The sequence below is a fragment of the Zea mays genome, chromosome 1 (genome assembly GCF_902167145.1).
Source record: "Zea mays cultivar B73 chromosome 1, Zm-B73-REFERENCE-NAM-5.0, whole genome shotgun sequence".
In the NCBI taxonomy this organism is placed as follows: domain Eukaryota; kingdom Viridiplantae; phylum Streptophyta; class Magnoliopsida; order Poales; family Poaceae; genus Zea; species Zea mays.
In genome coordinates, this window is record NC_050096.1 from 220,395,151 (window position 1) to 220,416,734 (window position 21,584).

The 21,584-nt window shown below is 47.7% G+C and overlaps 1 protein-coding gene across 1 annotated transcript; it reads left to right on the plus strand.

The window, feature by feature from the left end:
- The first annotated feature begins 5,960 nt into the window (after window positions 1-5,960).
- Window positions 5,961-8,731, plus strand: LOC100275761 (uncharacterized). The gene is made up of 2 exons (NM_001149765.2): window positions 5,961-6,074; window positions 8,226-8,731. The coding sequence occupies exon 2, from the start codon at window positions 8,238-8,240 to the stop codon at window positions 8,520-8,522; it is 285 nt and encodes a 94-aa protein (NP_001143237.1). The 5' UTR covers window positions 5,961-6,074; window positions 8,226-8,237; the 3' UTR covers window positions 8,523-8,731.
- Window positions 8,732-21,584: the final 12,853 nt, after the last annotated feature.

Sequence of the window (21,584 nt, forward strand, 5' to 3'; positions counted from 1 at the left end):
ATATCATCGGTCTTTCTAATCCATTCAGGGGTGACATCTAGGGGTGGGCGTTCGGGTTACCCGAAAATTTCGGGTCGAGTAATTCAGGTATTTAAAATTTCGGGTTTTGAGAATCGATACCCGAAATTACAACGGGTTTTACAATACCCGAAACTTCGGGTACCCAGAATTTCAGGTTCGGGTTCGGGTATTCCCGAACTACCCGAATTTTTGTCTCAACTTCATAAAACACATGCACTATATTAAATTAGTATAAAAATATAGTTTGAATAATGATATACATGAACATAAAAAACACAAGTGATCTACAATCACAAGTTATGCACAATTATAAATAATTATAGATGCACAAATTAATAATTAAGAATGATATGAGTACATGACACATGAAAGTTCGGGTAATTCGGGTATTTTGGGTACCCGAATTACCCAAAATAAATTCGGGTTTTGCAACTTGCTACCCGAAATTCTTGAACCAAATTCGGGTTTCGGGTATTTCGGATTCGAGTTCGAGTATTCCGGGTTCGGGTTTCGGGTTACGGGTTTTTTGCCCATCCCTATTCCTTCCTCTATGGCCCGTGTACATCCACTCACGATCCTCCATCCTCTAACAGAAGCCTATCAATAGAAAATTTTGACAGCACCTCCCCTGCACGAGGAGGTTTCGAAATCCTGCAAATAAAAGTATCAGCACGATGGCTGACATCCACGCATAATTCAACGACACGATGACTGACAATCACATCTATATATATTCAATCCATGAGAGATCAATACATGATGTGTGGCCCATGCATAAAATGATAAGGACATGCAACCAACGCACAAATACCCTCATTCTCCTTCTAATGGAAAATAAAATTCTCTTGTAAAGTTATGAACTAAAAATGTGACCGTGTCTACTTTGATTACATTAATATAAACATGTCTACTTTGATTACATTAATATAAACATGTGTTTGCTCAAATGAAAGCATGACAAATAATGTTGTTTATTAATTAATAACAGGAAATTCTCAACAGATGACTAAAAATGTATACCTTTTAGCGGAAATAGCTAGGGCGATGAGTTTGGCGGCCGGGCGGAGATCGGGACGGCCCGGCAGCAGTTGCCGAGGCGACATGGTTGGCGGGCCGGTGGCGGGGGAGATGGCCGAGTAGGCGGGCGCAACGGTGCGCGGGGAGGCGCTGGCGCGCGATGGAGGTGGGCGCAACGGGGAGGCGACGCGCGGGGAGGCGGGGAGGCTGCGACGCGCTAGGGAGGAGGCGGCGGCGGCGAGTGAGAGAGAGTGAGGAGAATGAGAAGATAAGGAGAAGGAGAGGCCACAACCTATTAAGTTTCACTTCTTTACCGAGTGCCCGCGATCTGGCACTCGACAAAGATTTTTTTTAATTTAAAAATATTCTTTACCGAGTGTCCTGTAACTGGCACTCGACAAAGAAGTCTTTGCCGAGTGCCATCTAACAAGCACTCAGCAAAGGTTTGTTTTAGGGTTTTTCAAAATTCTTTGCTGAGTGTCTCCCGTCTGACACTCGGTAAAGCTTACTTGCCGAGTGTCATCCCCTGGGCACTCGGCAAAGTATATATATATTTTTTATTTTGGCAACCAAACTTTTTGTGGTATGTTCGTACACTATGTAGACCTACATGTACCATTTTGGGACAATTATAAAAGTGTTTTCTATAACTATTAGATTTAGTTCGTTTATTTGAATTTTTTCGGAAAATTCACATTTGAACTGCAAGTCACTCGAAACTTGGAAAACCGTGCATGCAAAAATGATATCCATGCTATTTACCACAAGTTACGACCGATTTTAGGAGGGGACCGGAAACTTCGAGCACCATTCTCACTAAACATGGCCATGAACTTGTCATCCATCTGTTTAAAAATTGTATAAAACACAAACAAAGTCAAAAAATCGTGAAACTTGTCCACATGTCATGATATCATATATAGAGGCTGTGATAAAAATTTGAGAATGTTTCGAGAAAGTTGTGAGACAGTATGTGTATAAACCTAAGAGAACTACACATAAAATCAAAGAGTTTCAATATAGTTCTCTTAGGTTTGTACACATACTACCTCACAACTTTCTCGAAACATTCTCAAATTTTTATCACAACCTCTATATATGATATCATGACATGTGGACAAGTTTCATGATTTTCTGGCTTTTTTTGTGTTTTATACAATTTTTAAACATGTGGATGGCAAGTTCACGACCATGTTTAGTGAGCTTGGTGCTCGAAGTTTCCGGTCCCCTCCTGAAATCGGTCGTAACTTGTGCTAAATAGCATGAATATCATTTTTGCATGCACGATTTTCCAAGTTTCGAGTGACTTGCAGTTCAAATCTGAATTATCTAAGAAAATTCCATTAAACGAACTAAATCCAATAGTTATAGGAAACACTTTTTATAATTGTGCCAAAATGGTACATGTAGGTCTACATAGTGTAAGAACATACCACAAAAAGTTTGGTTGGGAAAAGAAAAAAGAAAAAAATACTTTGCCCAGTGTCCAAGAATAGCACTCGGCAAAGCATTCTTTGCCGAGTGTCAGCCGGTTGACACTCGGTAAAGAAGCTTCTTTGCCGAGTGCCAACGCTTGACGCTCGGCAAAAGCTAACGACCGTCGGTTATAGACGGCTGCTGACGGCCCTTTGCCGAGCACCGCCTTCGCCGAGTGTTTAGCACTCGGCAAAGATATCTTTGTCAAGTGTAATTCTTTGCCGAGAGTCCTTCTCTCGGCAAACGAGTTCGTTACCGAGAACAAGACTTTGCCGAGTGCGGCACTTGACAAATGTTTTTTTGCCGAGTGCCCGACAAAAAGCACTCGGCAAAGCGCCGAGCACTCGACAAAGCCACAGATTCCGGTAGTGGCTATAGGCTTTGTCTCCTTGCCAAATCTAGTTTCGGCGCTTTAGAATTATTTTAGTTGTCGCCCTAGGACAGATGTGATCATGCACGTAGTCTCAAACTCGGAAGTTGAGATGAGGCACCGAAAACCTTCTCATAGTTATGTCGATTTGCTACATCTGTTAACGAATAGCAATTGTTCTTTTATGTATATGATAATCCATTTTGCTTTTGTTGTTATTGGGCCCTCTCAAATTAATTGGAATACCGTTCAGATTGAGAGTAGATGGGACGACGAAGGACAAAATGGAGTACAAAAGAAGGCATACTATATATTCAACTAGGATTACAGGATGAGGATGACATTGAAAGTAAGGAACGGTAGTTGCAACTAGTGCTAGTAGAGTTACTTTTTTGCATTAACAATTATGATGATGAAAGTATTCAGATTCGCTATGAGACAATATGAAATCAACAAGGAGTTTGAGTGAGGCATCGAAGTAACAAGCAAGAGTCGATATAGAGGTTTTTGTAAGGGGTGATTGTCCTTGGGAAATTCATGCAAGGTCAGAAGTAGTAGGATCGTCAACTATCATTGCTAATATGTTGTATTGAATGTTTAAATGCTGAAAAAGTTTTCATTTGTTAAATGTTTTCACCTCTATATCTTTTCTTATTTTTTTTCTGAGTTAGGCCGGTTCAACCGGGCCTAGTGCCGTTGAACTGGGATTTGTTTTTCTCCTCTCTATGGTGTTCCCAGTTGAACCAAAAATTCAATTACCGGTTGAACCAGGATTACACAGACTGGGCAGTTTTTCCCCTTCTCCCCTCTTTCTCTCTCTTCTTCTCTCATATCTTTTAATGAGAAATTTGGCAAAATGGGTCGCTCTATCTTGCCGCTCTTCATAATACACCGCTTCAAGCCGGAGTCGTCAAAAAGGGTCGCTTGAGTCTGCGCGCTCGCCAAAAGAGGTCACGGGTAATTTTGGGGCACCTGGCAGGTGGACCCGCGAATCCTTCTGCCGATTATGCCCTTACGGCCTCAACGCACGCCGTCTGTTTCCCATTTCTCCTCTGCAGGTGAGCTGCTCTCTTCATCATAGGTTTGTGTTCGGCTTGCCGATGCAGCTTTTATTTTTCCAGACCACAGTGAACGCGCCTCACCGTAGAAGTATTCAACGTACTCCGTGGAATGGGATCGAAGGAAACTGTGCAATGTGGATGAGGGTGAAGGTACTAACCGCATAATTTTATACTAATTTAAGTTTATGCTTATTCGGCACTGTCAAACTGATGATGGGTGTTCCTAGAACTGTTCTGGATGCTTAGCCATTGTTGCTGGTTGCTTCCTGGTCACTGGTCAACCCTGGATGATTATTCATATTGGCAGCATTTCATGGGACATACTCAAATAAATTTGTTCAACAATGTGATTCAGAGAAGAATTAGAACTGTTTAAAATTGCATGACCAAACTCATCCATAACTTCTCAGCCCCTATAATTGCTCTGCACACATTAAAAAATTCCATGACCCATCTCATGTTCTGTGGTTAGTTAGTGATATTCCACAGAGTTACCTAGCTTAAAACCTTTAAAGGCCCCAACTCCCTGAAATATCAAACTTATTGTATTTGCTTTATGCTTTAATTAAGTAGGCCTTGGAAACATCAAAACTTACTGTTAGTTAGTGGTATTTGCTTTATACAGCAAAAGATCGTTCAGCTCTGCAGGCAGTTGAACAAGCCGGTCATCGTCGCCTCCCAGCTCCTCGAGTCGATGATAGAGTACCCCACGCCCACCAGGGCCGAGGTCGCGGACGTCTCCGAAGCCGTCCGCCAGCGCGTCGACGCCCTGATGCTTTCCGGTGAGTCGGCAATGGCTGAACCTGCAGTGGGATCTGACAGAGGAGGGAGGAAGGAAATGGCGCTGCATGCGAGAGGAAGACAGAGAAGGAGGAGAAATGGGAAACAGACGGCGTGCGTTGAGGCCGTAAGGGCATAATCGGCAGAAGGATTCGCGGGCCCACCTGCCAGGTGCCCCAAAATTACCCGTGACCTCTTTTGGCGAGCGCGCAGACTCAAACGACCTTTTTGACGACCCCGACTTAAAGTTGTGTATTATGAAGAGCCAGAGGCGGGCCCTATTCAATTCAAGGGTATTCAAATGAATACCCATTATTTTTTGCAAAAGAACTTTAATATATATACATGTATATAGTGTATATGCATGGAAAATAAAAAATAAATCAAATAAATAAAAGAATTCTGTTAATTTGGACTAAAATATCTCATTCCTACCTCTCGTACCTAACTAATTCAACCGTTTGTCGTGGACCATGAAGCCCAACACAGTATCTCACGACAAAAAAAATCCTCAAATTTTATTGTAGTCGCAACATGGCAGAGCCACCAGATACGCCAGCTACCAAGTCGTGGTCACATCTTGCAGCCCCACGTGCCATGGAGACACCAGCACCTCCGTTGAGAAATCGTTGCTCCGCGGCGCAGCTAGGTGCCTAGACTTGACCGACTAACTGTTTGCGTTGCATCTGGCCTCGTTGTTGCGTCGTATATCGTTCGTCGTCCGAGGCTTCAATCCACCGTAGTCAAGGCGTCACCACGTGCCAGGACAGACAACCAGGGGCAAGGTCGTATCGTGCCAATGTCCAAGCCTACCCAGCTAGTGGTCACCCAACCTGGCCTCCCATGCTTTGTTGCTTGCAGTACTAGGCTGCAGATTGGGCATTAGCGATTGGAAAATACCAAAGAGGACAAGCAGTCAACCAGCAATTGAGCAACAACCAACAAATGCATTTAGATTTAAATTTTTTAAAATAGTTGTATGAAATTTAAGTTTAGTAGACTAGTTATTGAATCATTTATGACCATAGCATGTGTGCTTAATTTTAGGTTATACATATAATTAACTATATATATCAATAGACATGTTTTAATCTTCCAAAAAACCATTCTATAAAAAATTTCGGATACCCACCTTATAAATCCTGGGCCCGCCACTGTGAAGAGCGGCAAGATAGAGTGACCCATTTTACCAAATTCCTCTCTTTTAATAGCCGCCGCCCACGTCAACTCCCTCTCCTCCACCAAATCCGCCCATCTCCATTGATTTATGAGGGAAAAACTACGGAGAAATCGGATCTGCTCCCATCCTTCACTCTCTTGCGTGGATTGGATTTGAGCTTCTCTCCAAGGTACGTTCATGGTGTTCTTGGAAGTCCCTTCGATTTCTTGAAATTTCTTGTAAATCCACTCAAGATAGAAGCAATGTGTGTTGTATGGATGGATTTCTCTATGGATTTACACTCTATTGGGTGAGATCGAGAGAAAACACGGTTGAACTGTTCATGCTCAGTTGAACCCATCCCTTGGGTCGATTGAACCATTCAGGAACGAGTTCATCATGTTTCCCTCTTCGATTTCATCACCACACCTTGTATTAGTTGTCTCACACACCTTGTCTGTCATTTGGAAGATGGTGCGTCCTCGAAAGCCCTATGCTGTGGAGAGTGATTTGGAGGACTCTTCCGCCGAGATCGAAGAAGAAGTTATTTTCTAAATCTTTTTTAAAATAAATTTCTACACCATAAATTTTCTACTAAAACATGCAATAATATAGATTCAGTGGGTAGATCATTTCATAAGGAAGTCAATAAAACAAGTTTCACGATTTTTGCAGCTACCAAACATGATATATGCATTTTTGAATATATTAAGAAATCTGTAGATTTGAAGCAAAAGGCATTTAGTCCTAGCCACTCGGGCCCACCTATCATCCACTCCAGAGAGAGCTTCTTCTATGCTGGTCTAGCAAAGAACACAAGTGGGTGGAGGTCACGGCTGCAAAGCCAATGGAGCGTGGAGAAGGGAAGGAGAAGCTGTGCGACAGAGACGGTGCCGGGGCTTGGAGGTTGTGGCCGACGGCTGGAGATGGTGGATTGGTGGCCGGCGTTGGAGGAGGCTGACGGCGCTGGGGAAGACGAGCAACCGGAGCAAAGCAGGGGCGAGCTCTAGGCGCTCCTGGCCTGGGCATCGACGCACGCCGCAGGAAGCGGATAAGGGAGGCTGCGACATGGCGCGCGACTCGCCGGAGATGTGGGGCCGAGGGAGAGGAGGAAGACATACCGGGTCCACAATACATATACACAAACCCCCAAGGCCTCACATGACAGACAACAACACACCCATGCCCACTCAGGTGCACTGATAGCATGGCGCTTCCGAGCACCCTGGACTGCCTCCTGTGCTTGGTATGTCAACGTAGTAGTTCTCACATCCTCACATAGTCACATTCCCCCCTCCTTAAAATTCGATTTGTCCTCAAGTCAATGCAGAATCTGAACAAATTTAGGATCATGATGCCATGAGCGAAGCATGTCTTGAACTGAAACATTGGCTCTTTGTTTAGCAATTAGCATATCCAAAATAAGCAAACTTCACACATCTGCTATTGTGGTCACTTTGGCAGCCAGGTTCCCCATAATCACTGATTTGCACTAGAATAAGCAGCTTCCGTGATAACTTCCAGTGGCAGATCAAACAAATCAAGGATTCCAGTGTTGCCTTCCTAGATTTAGATACTTGTGTAATGTTAACTCCAGACAAGTGTATCTGATATATACTTATCCAAGTCCCATGAAGAAAAATCAGCAAACAAACACTGAATATCAGATGATCGAAGGATGGCAAACCCAGCAACTGAAGACGATTTTTCATGTATTTGGATAAGGTCCTCCTGTAAAGCATTACATAGATTTTGGATCCAACCACATGTATAATTGCCTGACAACTGAGCAATATTCTTGACTTGGACTTAGAGGCCGCCTTGGAGAGTTTTAGTGACCAGCTAAAATATAAGTTTGCATAACTCATACAACTCAAAACAAAATTTGGCCAGGGCATAGTACGATTTGTACCACCCTCCAGCCAAATCTCCAATGAAATGGGTGGGGCCCCTTAAACTTGGCATTGGAGCAGTGCAAGCATGTAGCCAAGAAATGCGGCAACAGCAAGGAGTGCCACTCCTAGAGGAAAATCAGCTTCATGTTGGTACACACAGTCATCAAAGTGGAGCTGAATCTCCCGAATTGTTTGGTTTCCTCTGTCAATCACCAGAAGGGAGCAACTACTGCCAATGTAATAACAAACTTCAAAATCAGTAGACGATTTTGCCTCGTCACTTGGTCCGTCAACCTGCCCTCCTCTGCCTGATTTCCCCCAGTAATGATTGTAACCCGTGTATAACTGTTCTTTCTAATAGCCATGTTCATGGCATCAGCCACACATATATTACCTTTGTCATCGACTGTAACTCCCTTCGGGTGGTATATCCTCCCCTCTCGCAGGTTCCCATCAACATGACCAGGAAATCCTTCGAGAGAACCGGCAACAAGCTTTGGTCTGCTATCTCGGGACAGCGGCAGCGCCATGCTGTAGATGTTGCTGTCCATGATGAGTATTTCGCTGCCCTGGGTAACCTCCATGGAGTAGGGCTCGATCCCCAGCTTACTGTAGTCAAGGATCTTCTCCACAGTGTACCCGCACTCATATTTCACCATCGACTTTCCCCCGCTCGCTGCTATAGCGTTGTTGATGATGATGCAAGGACGTACAAAAGCATCTTTGCCCTTCAAAAGGCATAAAGCATTGTTAAAAACCTCGCCAAAGAGCATCTTATCGCCCATTTCATCTCTATACCACCCAGTAAGCTTGGTCATGGCTGCATTCCACTCGGTCAACCTCCCAAATTGGTCATCACCAAATATTGGAGGAATTAGTGGGTTCTGGTTGTAGATGATTGTCTTGTAATCTCCCTCAACCCCAGTAAATTTGTCCATGAGTAACCTGTGAACGGTCATATCCTGGGCTACAAAGCACACCCCAACAACATGGTCATGAAGATCACGACTGGCACAAGCATTCACAACCAAGATAACAGGGTCATCATCCCTCTTGGAACCATGTGTTTTCAACTCAAATCAAACTTCCTTCTCTTCTCTGCCTATAGCGCTCATAGACTTTTGAGCTCCAATCTTAATGTCATCATGCAACATAGAGCCACAGTTGCAGCTGAAGCAATTAATCAAACACTTGGCGGGCGATGCAGGAACCGTGTCCACCTCCTCGGGCTCCTGCAGGAGAGAGGAAGCCAGGGAAGAGATGCGAACCGGGCACAGCTCACAGGACGTGGTGGCGAGGTTGTCGAGGCAACCACATGCTCCGACGAGCTGTTCACTGATGTCACAGTCTTCGAAGGCCACGCCGTGGAGAGGTGGCACCACCTGGAGTGTCACAGCCCTTGGCCGACAACGACGATCACCGCGACGTGAGCACCAGGAATCGCCGTCAAGGGAACAGACACACGGATGTCTCAGGTAGCGTGTTTCTTCTCTATTATTTTCTCAACCCTTTTTCAAGCATCAGACAACATTATATCACTCCTTACATGGGCCGGCCCATAATGCCACACGCACTCACCCAAAGACAGCCCAAAATGGCGCACACCAGTCCCTGTTCACCCTTCGACACCTTCGCTTCAAACTCCAGCTTCTGGCTCCTCTCCCGCGTTCTCTGTATTCTGCGTTATGACACCCGCTGGCGTGACATCTGCCCCCCTGAACGCTTGCTTGGCCCCAAGCAAGAGCATCCGGATAGCGCTGGCGCAGAACATAGTAATCTTCCCAGGTTGTGGCGTCCGCTGGAACATGACTCCACCTGATCAGCACCTGTGGCACAGCCCGATTCCCTTTTTTGACCAATCTGCGATTCAGTATCTCCAAAGGCTGGACATTGTGACCACTCAGATCAGAGGAAGTAGGAAGAGTAGCAAAGACTGGAGTGTAGTCTGGAATATATGGTTTCAGTTGTGACACATGAAACACCGGGTGCACCTGAGCAGCAGCCGGCAGCTCCAAACGATAAGCCACTGCACCCACACGTTCCAATATCTTGTAAGGGCCGAAGAACTTAAAGGCAAGTTTAGGACACGGCCGACTGACCACAGTGTGCTAGGTATACGATTGGAGTTTGAGCAGAACCATGTCACCGACGTTAAACTGGCGTTCGGTCCGGAGCCGATCTGCCTTCAGCTTAATGCGGTTCTGGGCTGCGGCAAGCTGCTCCCGCAACATCGAAGTGAACTGAGCCCTTTCCTCTAACAGCTGTGCCACATCAACAATAGCATCAGATGGGATATGAGGTGCTGCTGCAAATGGAGGGTCATAACCGTACAACACTTTGAAAGGAGAACAAGCCAGTGAAGTGTGGTATGTGGTGTTGTACCAAAATTCTGCCAGAGGCAACCAATTCTTCCATTTAGAAGGTTGAGCATGGACTGCACACCGTAGGTACATCTCCACACATTGGTTAACCCGCTCACTCTGGCCGTTAGTCTGGGGGTGATAGGCTGTGCTCAGGTTCAGCTTAGTGCCCAACAGCTTGAATAATTGACTCCAAAATATGCTCGTAAAGATTTTATCCCTGTCGCTGACAATAGATCTCGGAAGACCATGCAAGCGGACCACCTGATCCAACACAACCTGAGCCACTTGTGCTGCAGTGAAAGGATGTTTCAGAGCAATAAAATGGGCGTACTTCGAGAAGCGGTCCACCACAACCAAGATTGTATCATAGCCACTGGACTTGGGCAGTTTTTCGATGAAATCCATTGCAATATCCTGCCAGGCGCCTTGAGGAACCGAAAGTGGTTGCAATAAACCAGCCGGGTGAACTCTCTCTCCTTTGGCCTTTTGACAAATTTGACACTGTTTGACAAAATCTTCCACATCGGTCTTCATGCCCTTCCAAACAAACAATTTCTTCAATCGATGATAAGTGGCGTGCACCCCCGAGTGACCACCCATGGTACTGTCATGCAATGCTGCCACCAACTTCGTCCGGAGAGCTGAATTGTGGCCAACCCAAATTAAATTGCCCTTCCTGATGACTCCCTGAGAAAGAGAGTAGCCATACTCATCCGGGCTGTGGACACACAACCGAGTCAACAGTGACTGCGCATCAGAATCAGTCACATAAGAATTGGTAACTTCTTGAATCCAGCGAGGTTGAACTTCAATGACTGCTGTCAACGCCATCACACAGCCCACCCGAGAAAGAGCATCAGCGACTTTCTTCTCCTTGCCCGGCTTGTAGATTACTTTAAACTGCATCCCCATAAGCTTTGCCATGGCTTTACGTTGCAACTCCGAATGAAGCTCCTGACTGCCCAAGAAACTGAGAGCCTTGTGATTCGTCCGGATTTCAAACTCACTCCGTTGGAGATAATGACGCCAACGATCCACAGCCATAATCAGGGCGATGAACTCCTTCTCATAGATTGAAAGCTTCTGATTGGAAACTCCCAACGCCTTGCTCAAGAAAGTGATAGGTCTGCCCTGCTGCATCAACACTGCTCCTACCCCGTCATCACAGGCGTCAGTTTCAACAGCAAAGGGTATGTTAAAATCAGGTAATGCCAAAACTGGCGTGGAAACCATGGCCTGCTTCAGACGCTGAAAAGCAACCTCAGCTTCTGGTGTCCACTTGAAGGCCCCTTTCTGTAGTAACTTCGTTAGTGGTCGAGCAATTATCCCGTACCCTTGCACAAAGCGCCTGTAATACCCGGTCAACCCAAGAAAACCTCGCAAATCAGTGACAGTCATTGGTGTCGGCCACTTGAGCATAGCTTCGGTTTTCTGAGGATTAGTAGCCACACCCTCACCCGATATAACATGGCCCAAATAAATCAGCTCCTTTTTACCAAAGACACATTTCCTCTCTTTGAGATAGAACTTGTGGTCCCTTAAAGTAGCAAAGACCAACCGCAGGTGCTCCAAATGAGAGTGCCAAGTGGGACTATAAATCAATATATCATCAATAAAGACCATAACAAATTTTCGGAGAAAAGGAGCTAGCACCAAGTTCATCGCACACTGGAATGCAGCAGGAGCGTTAGTAAGTCCGAAGGGCATGACTCAAAACTGGTAGTGACCCTGGTGAGTTTTAAACGCAGTCTTAAACTCCTCGGAGGCGCCCATACGCACCTGATGATACCCCGAAGTCATGTCCAGACTGGAAAAGAATTTAGTGCCGACAAGCTCATCCAAAATCTCCTCGACCACCGGCATCGGAAACCGATTCTTGATGGCCATATCATTGAGCTTACGGTAATCCACACAGAACCGTCACGTACCATCCTTCTTTTGCACTAAAAGGACCGAAGAAGCAAATGGACTCACACTGGGGGTGATCAAACCAGATTTCAACAACGCAGCCACCTGCTTCTCAATCTCCGTCTTATGATGAGGAGAATATTTGTAGGGTCGATCATTGACCGGGATGGACCTAGGGAGCAAAGGAATATGATGGTCAAACGGTCGAGATGGTGGCAGTTCAGTTGGTGTAACAAAAATGTCACTGAATTCCCCCAACAATACCTGCAATTCTAGATGGACCTCATTGCTGTTCTCCTCAATCACCTCCTCCAACAATGCAAACACCCAGATATCATTCCCTCGCAGCCATTTCGCCACCTATATAGTAGAAACTTCCTTCACAACCTGTTGCTGAGCAGTATTGCCCACCAACTGAACTTCCACTCCATTGTCCACAAAGCTAATAACCTTATCATCCCAATCACAATGCATAGGACTATGGCGACGCAACCAATCATAGCCCAAAATAGCATCATATGCTCCCAGCCCCAACACCCTCATATCACATTGATATGTATGCCCATTGGTCCACCATTCCAATGATCGTACCATCGTGTCACTATGCAAAATTTCCCCATTTGCCACTCTCACTTTAGCTGAAGCACACAGATGCACTTGCAGCCCCATTCGATCGACCAACTGCTTGTTAATGAAACTAGTGGAGCTTCCCGAATCAACCAGCACCAACATCACTTGATTTTGCAACAAGGCTCTCAGAGCCATACATTCATCATTTGTAGTACCACTAAGAGCATTAAGGGACAACATAAAATTCTCCTCTTCCCCTTTTTCCTCCTGCTCAATTTGTGTCAACGTGTGCTCAGATAGTGTCATCCCCAAATCCTCGGCAGTGAGGGCATGTAACTGCATCTGGATTTTTTTGGACAGCGAGCTTGATGGCCAGGTTCAAACTTGTCGCCACAAGTATAGCACAGACCATTCTGCCTCCTATACTCCTTCACCAATCTCTCTTTAGACAACTCGAGTAAGGAAGCAGTCGCTCTAGTGTCGGACCTGGACACAGCACCCCCCAATCGACCCTGATTGACCATCTTGAATGGTTTCTGTTGCTGTTTGTCCAAAATACCTTGTTGGATCCTGTCTAACAATGCTGCTCGTTCCATTGACGCTGGCAAATGAGACTTAACCGGTCCTTGTAGCTCTTGCTTCAACCCCTTAATGAAATGGGCCACATACAAAGTCTCATCTAAATCATGATTATGGACAGAAGTTGCATATCGCGCCTCATCAAACACCTTTTTGTACTCCTCCACAGATCCAATCTGCCTAATCTCCAGTAAGGACTGCATAGCTTGTGAATACTCCTCCGACCCAAACTTCAGCATCACAGCTTCACAAAATTCCTCCCATGAACATGGACCATACTGAATTTTAAAAATCTGAAACCACCTCTTAGCATTCCCCTCCATGTTCAACGATGCTGACATCACCCAAACTGACTCAGGCACTCGATACAAAGTGAAGTAATCCACACACCGATCAATCCAGATACGAGGTTCCGCCCCTTCAAATTTAGGAAATGGCATACGTGGTATTGGAAGATGCCCTCCTTCAAAATCCTCAACCCACTGCCCTCCAGTCTCTCTCGGACGACCCAAAGGCACCCTCGCATACCTGCGCTGTGGACCTGGAGGAGCAAGAGGCAGAGATGTTGGAGGCCCGCCGCGATGCCGCTCACTGCGGACAGTCTGCGCTGACTCCATTTCCCGCGCCATCTGCTCGAGACGGAGTTCCGCGAGCGCCTTCTCCGCTTGATCCAACTGCTGCGCGAAGCGAACCCGTTCTTCCATCGCCTGCCGAGCCACATCGTCCGCCAACCCCGCTTGCGCCAGCAACTGTTGTTGAACGTCATCCATACTCAGCACCTTCTCCGTGAGCCGATCGAGTTGCGCCATCACCCGATCCCAACGATCGGCATCATCTCGCTCCTTGGTCGTCATCACCTCCCGGAGAATCTTGGGCTGCGCCGACGGCTTCGGTGTGGGCGCCGTAGCGGCACTCGGTGTGGGAACACGAGGAAGGGGATCCACGCCGAGGATGCCTGAATCTGATACCAGTTGTCACAGCCCTTGGCCGACGACGACGATCGCCGCGACGTGAGCACCAGGAATCGCCGCTAAGGGAACAGACACACGGATGTCTCAGGTAGCGTGTTTCTTCTCTATTATTTTCTCAACCCTTTTCCAAGCATCAGACAACAGTATATCACTCCTTACATGGGTCGGCCCATAATGCCACACACGCACTCACCCAAAGACAGCCCAAAATGGCGCACACCAGTCCCTGTTCACCCTTCGACACCTTCGCTTCAAACTCCAGCTTCTGGCTCCTCTCCCGCGTTCTCTGTATTCTGCGTTATGACACCCGCTGGCGTGACATGGAGTCCGCGCAGGTGTGGGGCAAACATAATCGCTGGATCCTCTTGATGATGAGGGTCGGTGGAGTCTGCGACGGGGACAACGCTGAAGTCGACGTGGACGAGCGGGTTGATGTGCGCGAGAGCGACCGCAGAGTCGACGACGAACTCGTCGACCGTTGAGAGATGTGCCTCGACGTTTGCGCGGAGGGCAGAGGAGAACTCGTCGCGGTGCTGAGCGAATTGCACCGCCTGGAATTCTAGAGCGTTGACTCGGGTCCCCCCACTTGGAGTCGATCACGGTGAAGTGCTTGTCGAGATCGGCGAGGATGGCACAAGTCTGGTGCTCCAGCGTCTGGGTAAGTTGGGCATCAATCGATGATGAAGACGCCATGGATGAGAGGGCCGAGGAACGTAGACCTCTGATACCAATTTGTTGGACACCAAAATGAGCGGACGGTCTGGCCCTTGGGCCCGGACGGTCCACGTGTCCCGAGATTAGATTAACTCGGATGTTTATCCTTATCTCGTGCGTGGTTATCCATCTAATCACGTGGGAGTTTGTTGGCTATCTCTTAGGAAAAGGTCCAGACCTCCTCCCCTATAAATATAAAGGGGTACGGCCGATTGAGAACCCCCGAACACATTCCAATCGAACCAATTACCTTACTTACTTTTCCTGCCCTAGGAGTAGATGTAGCATAGTTCTAGTTGTAGCCTTCCGCATATCCACCTCCACCCCTAGTCGACTCTACGTCGTCTAGATCCGTCTTGGGTGGCCTGCCGATCCCAAGACGACCCTAGGATCTCACCCCTCCCGGGGGGCAAGATCTAGTTGTCCATCCAAGACCTCTTCCTCGATTTGATCTCTTAATTCCTAGGCGACTCCACGTCGTCTGGGGACGCCCCGGGTGACCTATCGACCCAGAGCACCTTAAGATCTTTTCCCCTCAGGGGACGAGATCTAGATTCCAGCAAGGAGGAGGAAGACGACCCTGTCGCCAGGTCGCGGACCGTCCGGCCCAGAGTTGCGGACCGTCCGGTGTGACACAGGGAAGACACCGCTCCTGCGCCTAGGTCGTGGACCGTCCGGCCCAAGGCCGCGGACCATCCGCGCCGTCGCAGAGGGCACTACCAGGCGATCTGGCGACCTGACGCATGCCGCCACTACTGTTCACCTTGCGGAGCCGAACCCAAGGTATTGCTCACCACGAGAAGGTCCTAGGGTTCGTTGCTATTTGGTCCCAAATAGGTGGTGACCATCATAGAGGTGTTGCCCCACATTTAGGATAACCACTTTATTTGACCCTACATCATCTAAAGGTGCCAAGTACCGCCAAGCGGTTCATTATAGTGTTTGGTGACCAAAAAGGCACCAACGTACTTTTGGCGACTCCGCTGGGGACGAAAAATCGGATCTATCAAATCCGATCCATTAGATCAGATCTATTAAATTAGACCTATCAGATCGGTCGCAATGGCTAATCCCAAAGATCACAACAATGTCGTCCTAGACATTAACACAAGGCTGACTAACTCGCCGGCCAATGAGGATGAGAAATTAGAAGACCACATGAAAAGGCTGGACGAGGAATTGCAACGACAACAGGCTCAGATAAGCAAGGTGGCGAAAAAGTGGTACCTCTCGCACTTCAAGGTAGATCACCACCAGAAGGTCGTCAAGAAGAGGGAAGTAAAGTACGATTCACTGTCAGCCTTCCTGCATCAGCTCCCCATTGTAAGTAACACCACGCCATTAGCCGATATTCAATCTGTTAAAATTTCTTTTGATAATCAGATTAAAATTATAATGGAGGATATAGAGAATATGACACATGCATTGGAAAATACGCATACACCTGATTTTTTGTCACATAAATTGGGCACTAAAATAACTGCGTCAAAAACATCGGCGACAAATGAGGCTTCTCAGTCCCAACCATATTTTGGTATGTCGATGGACTCATATCCAGGACGACCGTCACCACCATCTTCGCTAAATGGTGAGCCAACTCTGAGCACGGCCGGACCGTCCGCACACAATCGCGGACCGTCCGGCCCTCCGTCAAACCGTCTGGCACCCTACGCCGGACGGTCCGGAGTTACACAGAGTCCACCACAAGGGTCACAGGTGTTGCCTGACGTGACCGGACAGTCCGGGGATAGTACCGGACCGTCCGGTCCACTCGCAGACCGTCCGACTGCGCAGGTCGGACCGTCCGGAGCATCAGAAGTCACCTGTGATCCGCCTAGTGCGGAAGGTCGACATAAATATAACCAGTCACCCAAGCCCCAAGAACCAAAAAAGTCACATGTCCCTGAGCTTATTTGGCCCACTAAGGCCAAACCTTCTGTTCGCTTTCACCCGCACTCAACACAAAAGGAAAAAGTTAAGTTCACATTTAATATTACTAAGTGTGATAAAATATTTGATGAGTTGCTTAAACATGGTAATATTAAATTGTCACATGTAATTCCTCCGGTTGTACAATTAAAAGGGCGCGTTTATTGCAAATGGCATGGCTCCTTTCTCCATAACACCAATGATTGTGCTGTCTTCCGTCGGCAAATACAATCAGCTATAAACGAAGGTCGGTTGAGGTTTCAAAAAGAGGTGAAAATTGACAGGCCACCTGTTCCTGTCACCACATTAGAGCTGACGAGCAAAAAGGCCATAATTCGGCCTTATGCGGCCGATAAAAGAAAAGATAAAAATATCGTCATTGGTGATCCCTGCACACCAAATATGTCACGCAGAATGGTTACTCGGAAGGCTCCGGACACAAGAAAGACTGGAGGCACCGGGGGGCAACCACGATCGGACACCCGATCACGGTCACCTGTCATGTGTACGCCGAACGGTCTAGCTACTAAGGCCGAACAGTCCAAGACAGGAGCGGATGGTCCGGCTATAATGGTCGGACGGTCCGCAGACAGTCAGAAGCAGCAACCTCAGACCATCAGACCACAATGTTCCAAAACAAGTGTTAGGAAACAAAATACTACCGAGACGTCTGGATGACTCAGTAGAGTCGACCCTACTTTTGGTCAGTTGCTTGCCAAATATATGAAGAAGGTCGTTCCACACAACCGGCCAATAAAACAGACGAAGTCAAAAGGACGATCTGTGCGAAAGCAAAAGCCGACCAAACGGACCCAAAAAGTAGCACAACCAAGATCGCCTTGTCATCCTCCTCCGGGGATAGCATGGTGCGTCCCGTTCTATCCATTGCCGATGTGTTGTCCTGCTCATGTGTGGGGTGGTATGGCGATGAATTCGTATTACTGGCCCAATCCGTTTGCTTATTTGGGCTAGGGGCACCACAAGTTTTTGCCTATTGACAGGTTGATCAGGTAGACATGGCCGAAGCGGATGCGGTCCGAAACGGCATCTGTGCATTAAAGTTCCATCAAGTATTTATATTATCTGATCGCAAGAGCCGATGACTTGCATCGAGCTGAGTCCTTACTTCGGGAACAAAAGCTCATGAGGTCAATTGTTTCCGAAGTTTTTGCTAATGCTTTTGGTTCGCCAAGCTCCACCAAAAGGCAAGGGGGCATATGTTGGACACCAAAATGAGCGGACAGTCCGGCCCTTGGGCCCGGACGGTCCGCGTGTCCCGAGATTAGATTAACATGGATGTTTATCCTTATCTCGTGCATGGTTATCCATCTAATCCCGTGGGAGTTTGTTGGCTATCTCTTAGGAAATGGTCCAGACCTCCTCCCCTATAAATATAAAGGGGTACGACCGATTGAGAACCCCCGAACACATTCCAATCGAACCAATTACCTTACTTACTTTTCCTGCCCTAGGAGTAGATGTAGCATAGTTCTAGTTGTAGCCTTCCGCATATCCACCTCCACCCCTAGTCGACTCTACGTCGTCTAGATCCGTCTTGGGTGGCCTACCGATCCCAAGACGACCCTAGGATCTCACCCCTCCCGAGGGGCAAGATCTAGTTGTCCATCCAAGACCTCTTCCTCGATTTGATCTATTAATTCCTAGGCGACTCCACGTCGTCTGGGGACGCCCCGGGTGACCTGTCGACCCGGAGCACCTTAAGATCTTTTCCCCCCAGGGGACGAGATCTAGATTCCAGCAAGGAGGAGGAAGATGACCCTGTCACCAGGTCGCGGACCGTCCGGCCCAGAGCTGCGGACCGTCCGGTGTGACGCAGGGAAGACACCGCTCCTGCGCCCAGGTCGCGGACCGTCGGCGCCGTCGCAGAGGGCACTACCAGGCGATCCGGCGACCTGACGCAGGCCGCCACTACTGTTCACCTTGCGGAGCCGAACCCAAGGTATTGCTCACCACGAGAAGGTCCTAGGGTTCGTTGCTATTTGGTCCCAAATAGGTGGTGACCATCATAGAGGTGTTGCCCCACATTTAGGATAACCACTTTATTTGACCCTACATCATCTAAAGGTGCCAAGTACCGCCAAGCGGTTCATTATAGTGTTTGGTGACCAAAAAGGCACCAACATACTTTTTTATGCCTGTAGCAACTCAAATAACAACAAAAAAGGACATCATCAAAATAGGCACTGCATATGTTGTCATACAGGGAGACAATAAAGGGCCGATGATTTTTGGTGAATCGGCCAACACAACCAAAAAGGATACGGTTACCATCAAAACAGCCGATCCAAAATACTCCATGCCTCGATGGTGCCCAGCGGGATTGACACGGTCCCAAAAGAGAAAATTACAGCGCCTAAGAGTAAAGGAGAGCCAGGAGAAAGAGGCGGAAAAGATATTCAATGACACACATCCACTATACCCATGTTGAGCACCGTTTTGAGCCTGGCGGACGGTCCGGCCCTGAGGCCGGACGGTCCGCGGTCCGGACAGTCCGCGCCTGTGGGCCGGACGGTCCGCGCATGCGCAGAACAGTTTAGGGTTCTGAGTTTTGTGCTATGTTTGTTGGCTAGATTTGCGGAATTAGCTCGGAATCCAGTCGTGTAAAGGGTCCAGCCCCCCTCCTCTATAAAAAGAGAGGTCTACGACCGATTTGTATCATCAATCGAATCAATACAACTTCTATTTCGCATTTCATCCTAGGAGTAGTTCTAGTCTAATTTAGGTTTAGCCTCTCGATCCCCAAATTCTTCGCCTCTCCCCGACTCTACGTCGATTAGAGGAGTCTAGGTCGGCCGGCCCGAGCCTAGACAACCCCTAGGATCTCTCCTCCCCGACGGGGTCCCTCCCGGGAGCGAGATCCAGGCGCCACCGGCGATCTTCCGCCACCCCTGCGCACGCGCGGACCGTCCGACCCCATGGCGCAGACCGTCCGACTGTCAGGTAGGAAACCCTAGCCCCTGCGCCAGGTCGCGGACCGTCCGGCCCCAGGTCGCAGACCGTCCGCGCCTGACCAGAGAGCACCGCCGCTGGTTCTTCTTGAGTATTTGACGCTTCGAAAAAGCGTCAACATACTTTTTGGTGACTCCGCTGGGGAAAACATATTTAGACCTATCAAATCGGCCCTCAATGGCCGGTTCAAGGGATAGCTCTGATATTTCCCCAAGCAACATCATAGAGCCGACTTGGGATATATTGCCGGCTGACGAACAACTACAGTTCGAGGAGCACAAGGAGCAGATGATCCAGGAGGCAAAAGCGAGGTTCTTGGCCAACTTCAAAGTGGACAGGAACAACAAAGTCGTCCGACATCGGGCGACAGATCCGGCTTCACTGCGACCCACGCCAGACATCCCCAATGTAAGTAATACAAACGAGCTGCAATCTCTTAAGAATTATGTAGATGAACAGTGTGAACAAATGCAAAACATCATAGGGGATATGCAAAACGACTATAGGAGATTAGCGCGTGCATTTGACAAATCTAGCATTGCAAATTTTCCATCACATGAGGTAGAATTAGGGGGTAACACGCGTAATACATCGGCTGTAGGTTGTCACGACCAGTCACAACCCCTTTATGGGATGCCGATGGACACGTACCCTAAGCAACCGCAAATCGGCAACAAAACAGCCGATCTGCACAGGTCCGGACCGTCCGCACGTGAGCGCGGACCGTCCGGGCCAGCCACGACCGGGCCCATTTTTAATGAAGTACTCAGACATGCACCCGAGCCACCACATATGACACAGAACCCAAACTACCCAGTCGGACGGTCCGCATACAACGACGGACGGTCCGCATATAACCACGGACGGTCCGGGTACGTATCCGGACAGTCCGCGCATGAGTCCTTTGAGGAGGATTATTACCTGAATCCTCGCCCGTCCCAGCAACACTTCCCATCACACTATGCAATGCACCAGGCCATTAATTCAGGATCCAGAGCCCAGGAAAGCTTTCCGGCCCCACCTAGAAGGCCGAAAAGAAACGATCAAACCTATGAGCCATATAGGGCAAATGGAAATGCACCACGTAGCTCAAACCAATGGGGGGAACGACAACATACTAATATGCAACCAACCCCACCTATGTTTGACCAGAGAGCCGGTGGTCTTGCACCGGCTGCCATTGATATAGTGAGGGAAGAAATAGCCGGGGCGTTCCGAGATAAGCTCGGAGTAAGCATGATCCCTAGGGGGCAATCATATCGGAAACCTTATGACAGCCGATTTGATCACCACCCGTACCAACAGGGAACTAGAATACCCGAATTCGCAAAATTTTCGGGTGATCAAGGGAAAAACACGCACGAACATATAGGCCAGTTCTTAGCACAATTGGGAGAATTAGCCGACACAGAGGCATTTCGCGTGCGTTTATTTTCATTATCGCTAACAGGAACCGTGTTTGCATGGTATGCCACTTTACCTCCTAATTCCATTTCATCATGGGGGGATCTAGAACAAAAATTTTATGATCATTTTTTCTCCGGTGACTATGAGTTAGATTTAGTAGATTTAGTGTCATTGCGACAGACAAAAGATGAATCAGTTAATGATTACATCCGGAGATTTCGAGATACAAGAAACCGATGCTTTCAAATTTATCTAGCAGAAAAACAACTAGTAGGATTAGCCTTTAATGGTCTACGATATTATTTAAAAGAAAGATTAGAAGGCATCCAATTTTTTACACTAGCACAGTTACACCAGAAAGCTTTAGCTTGCGAAAGCCAGAGCAAAGAAACTG

Bases quoted from the DNA above. Each gene is read 5' to 3' on its own strand.
- LOC100275761 (NM_001149765.2), top strand. From the start codon at position 8,238: ATGACCAGGAAATCCTTCGAGAGAACCGGCAACAAGCTTTGGTCTGCT.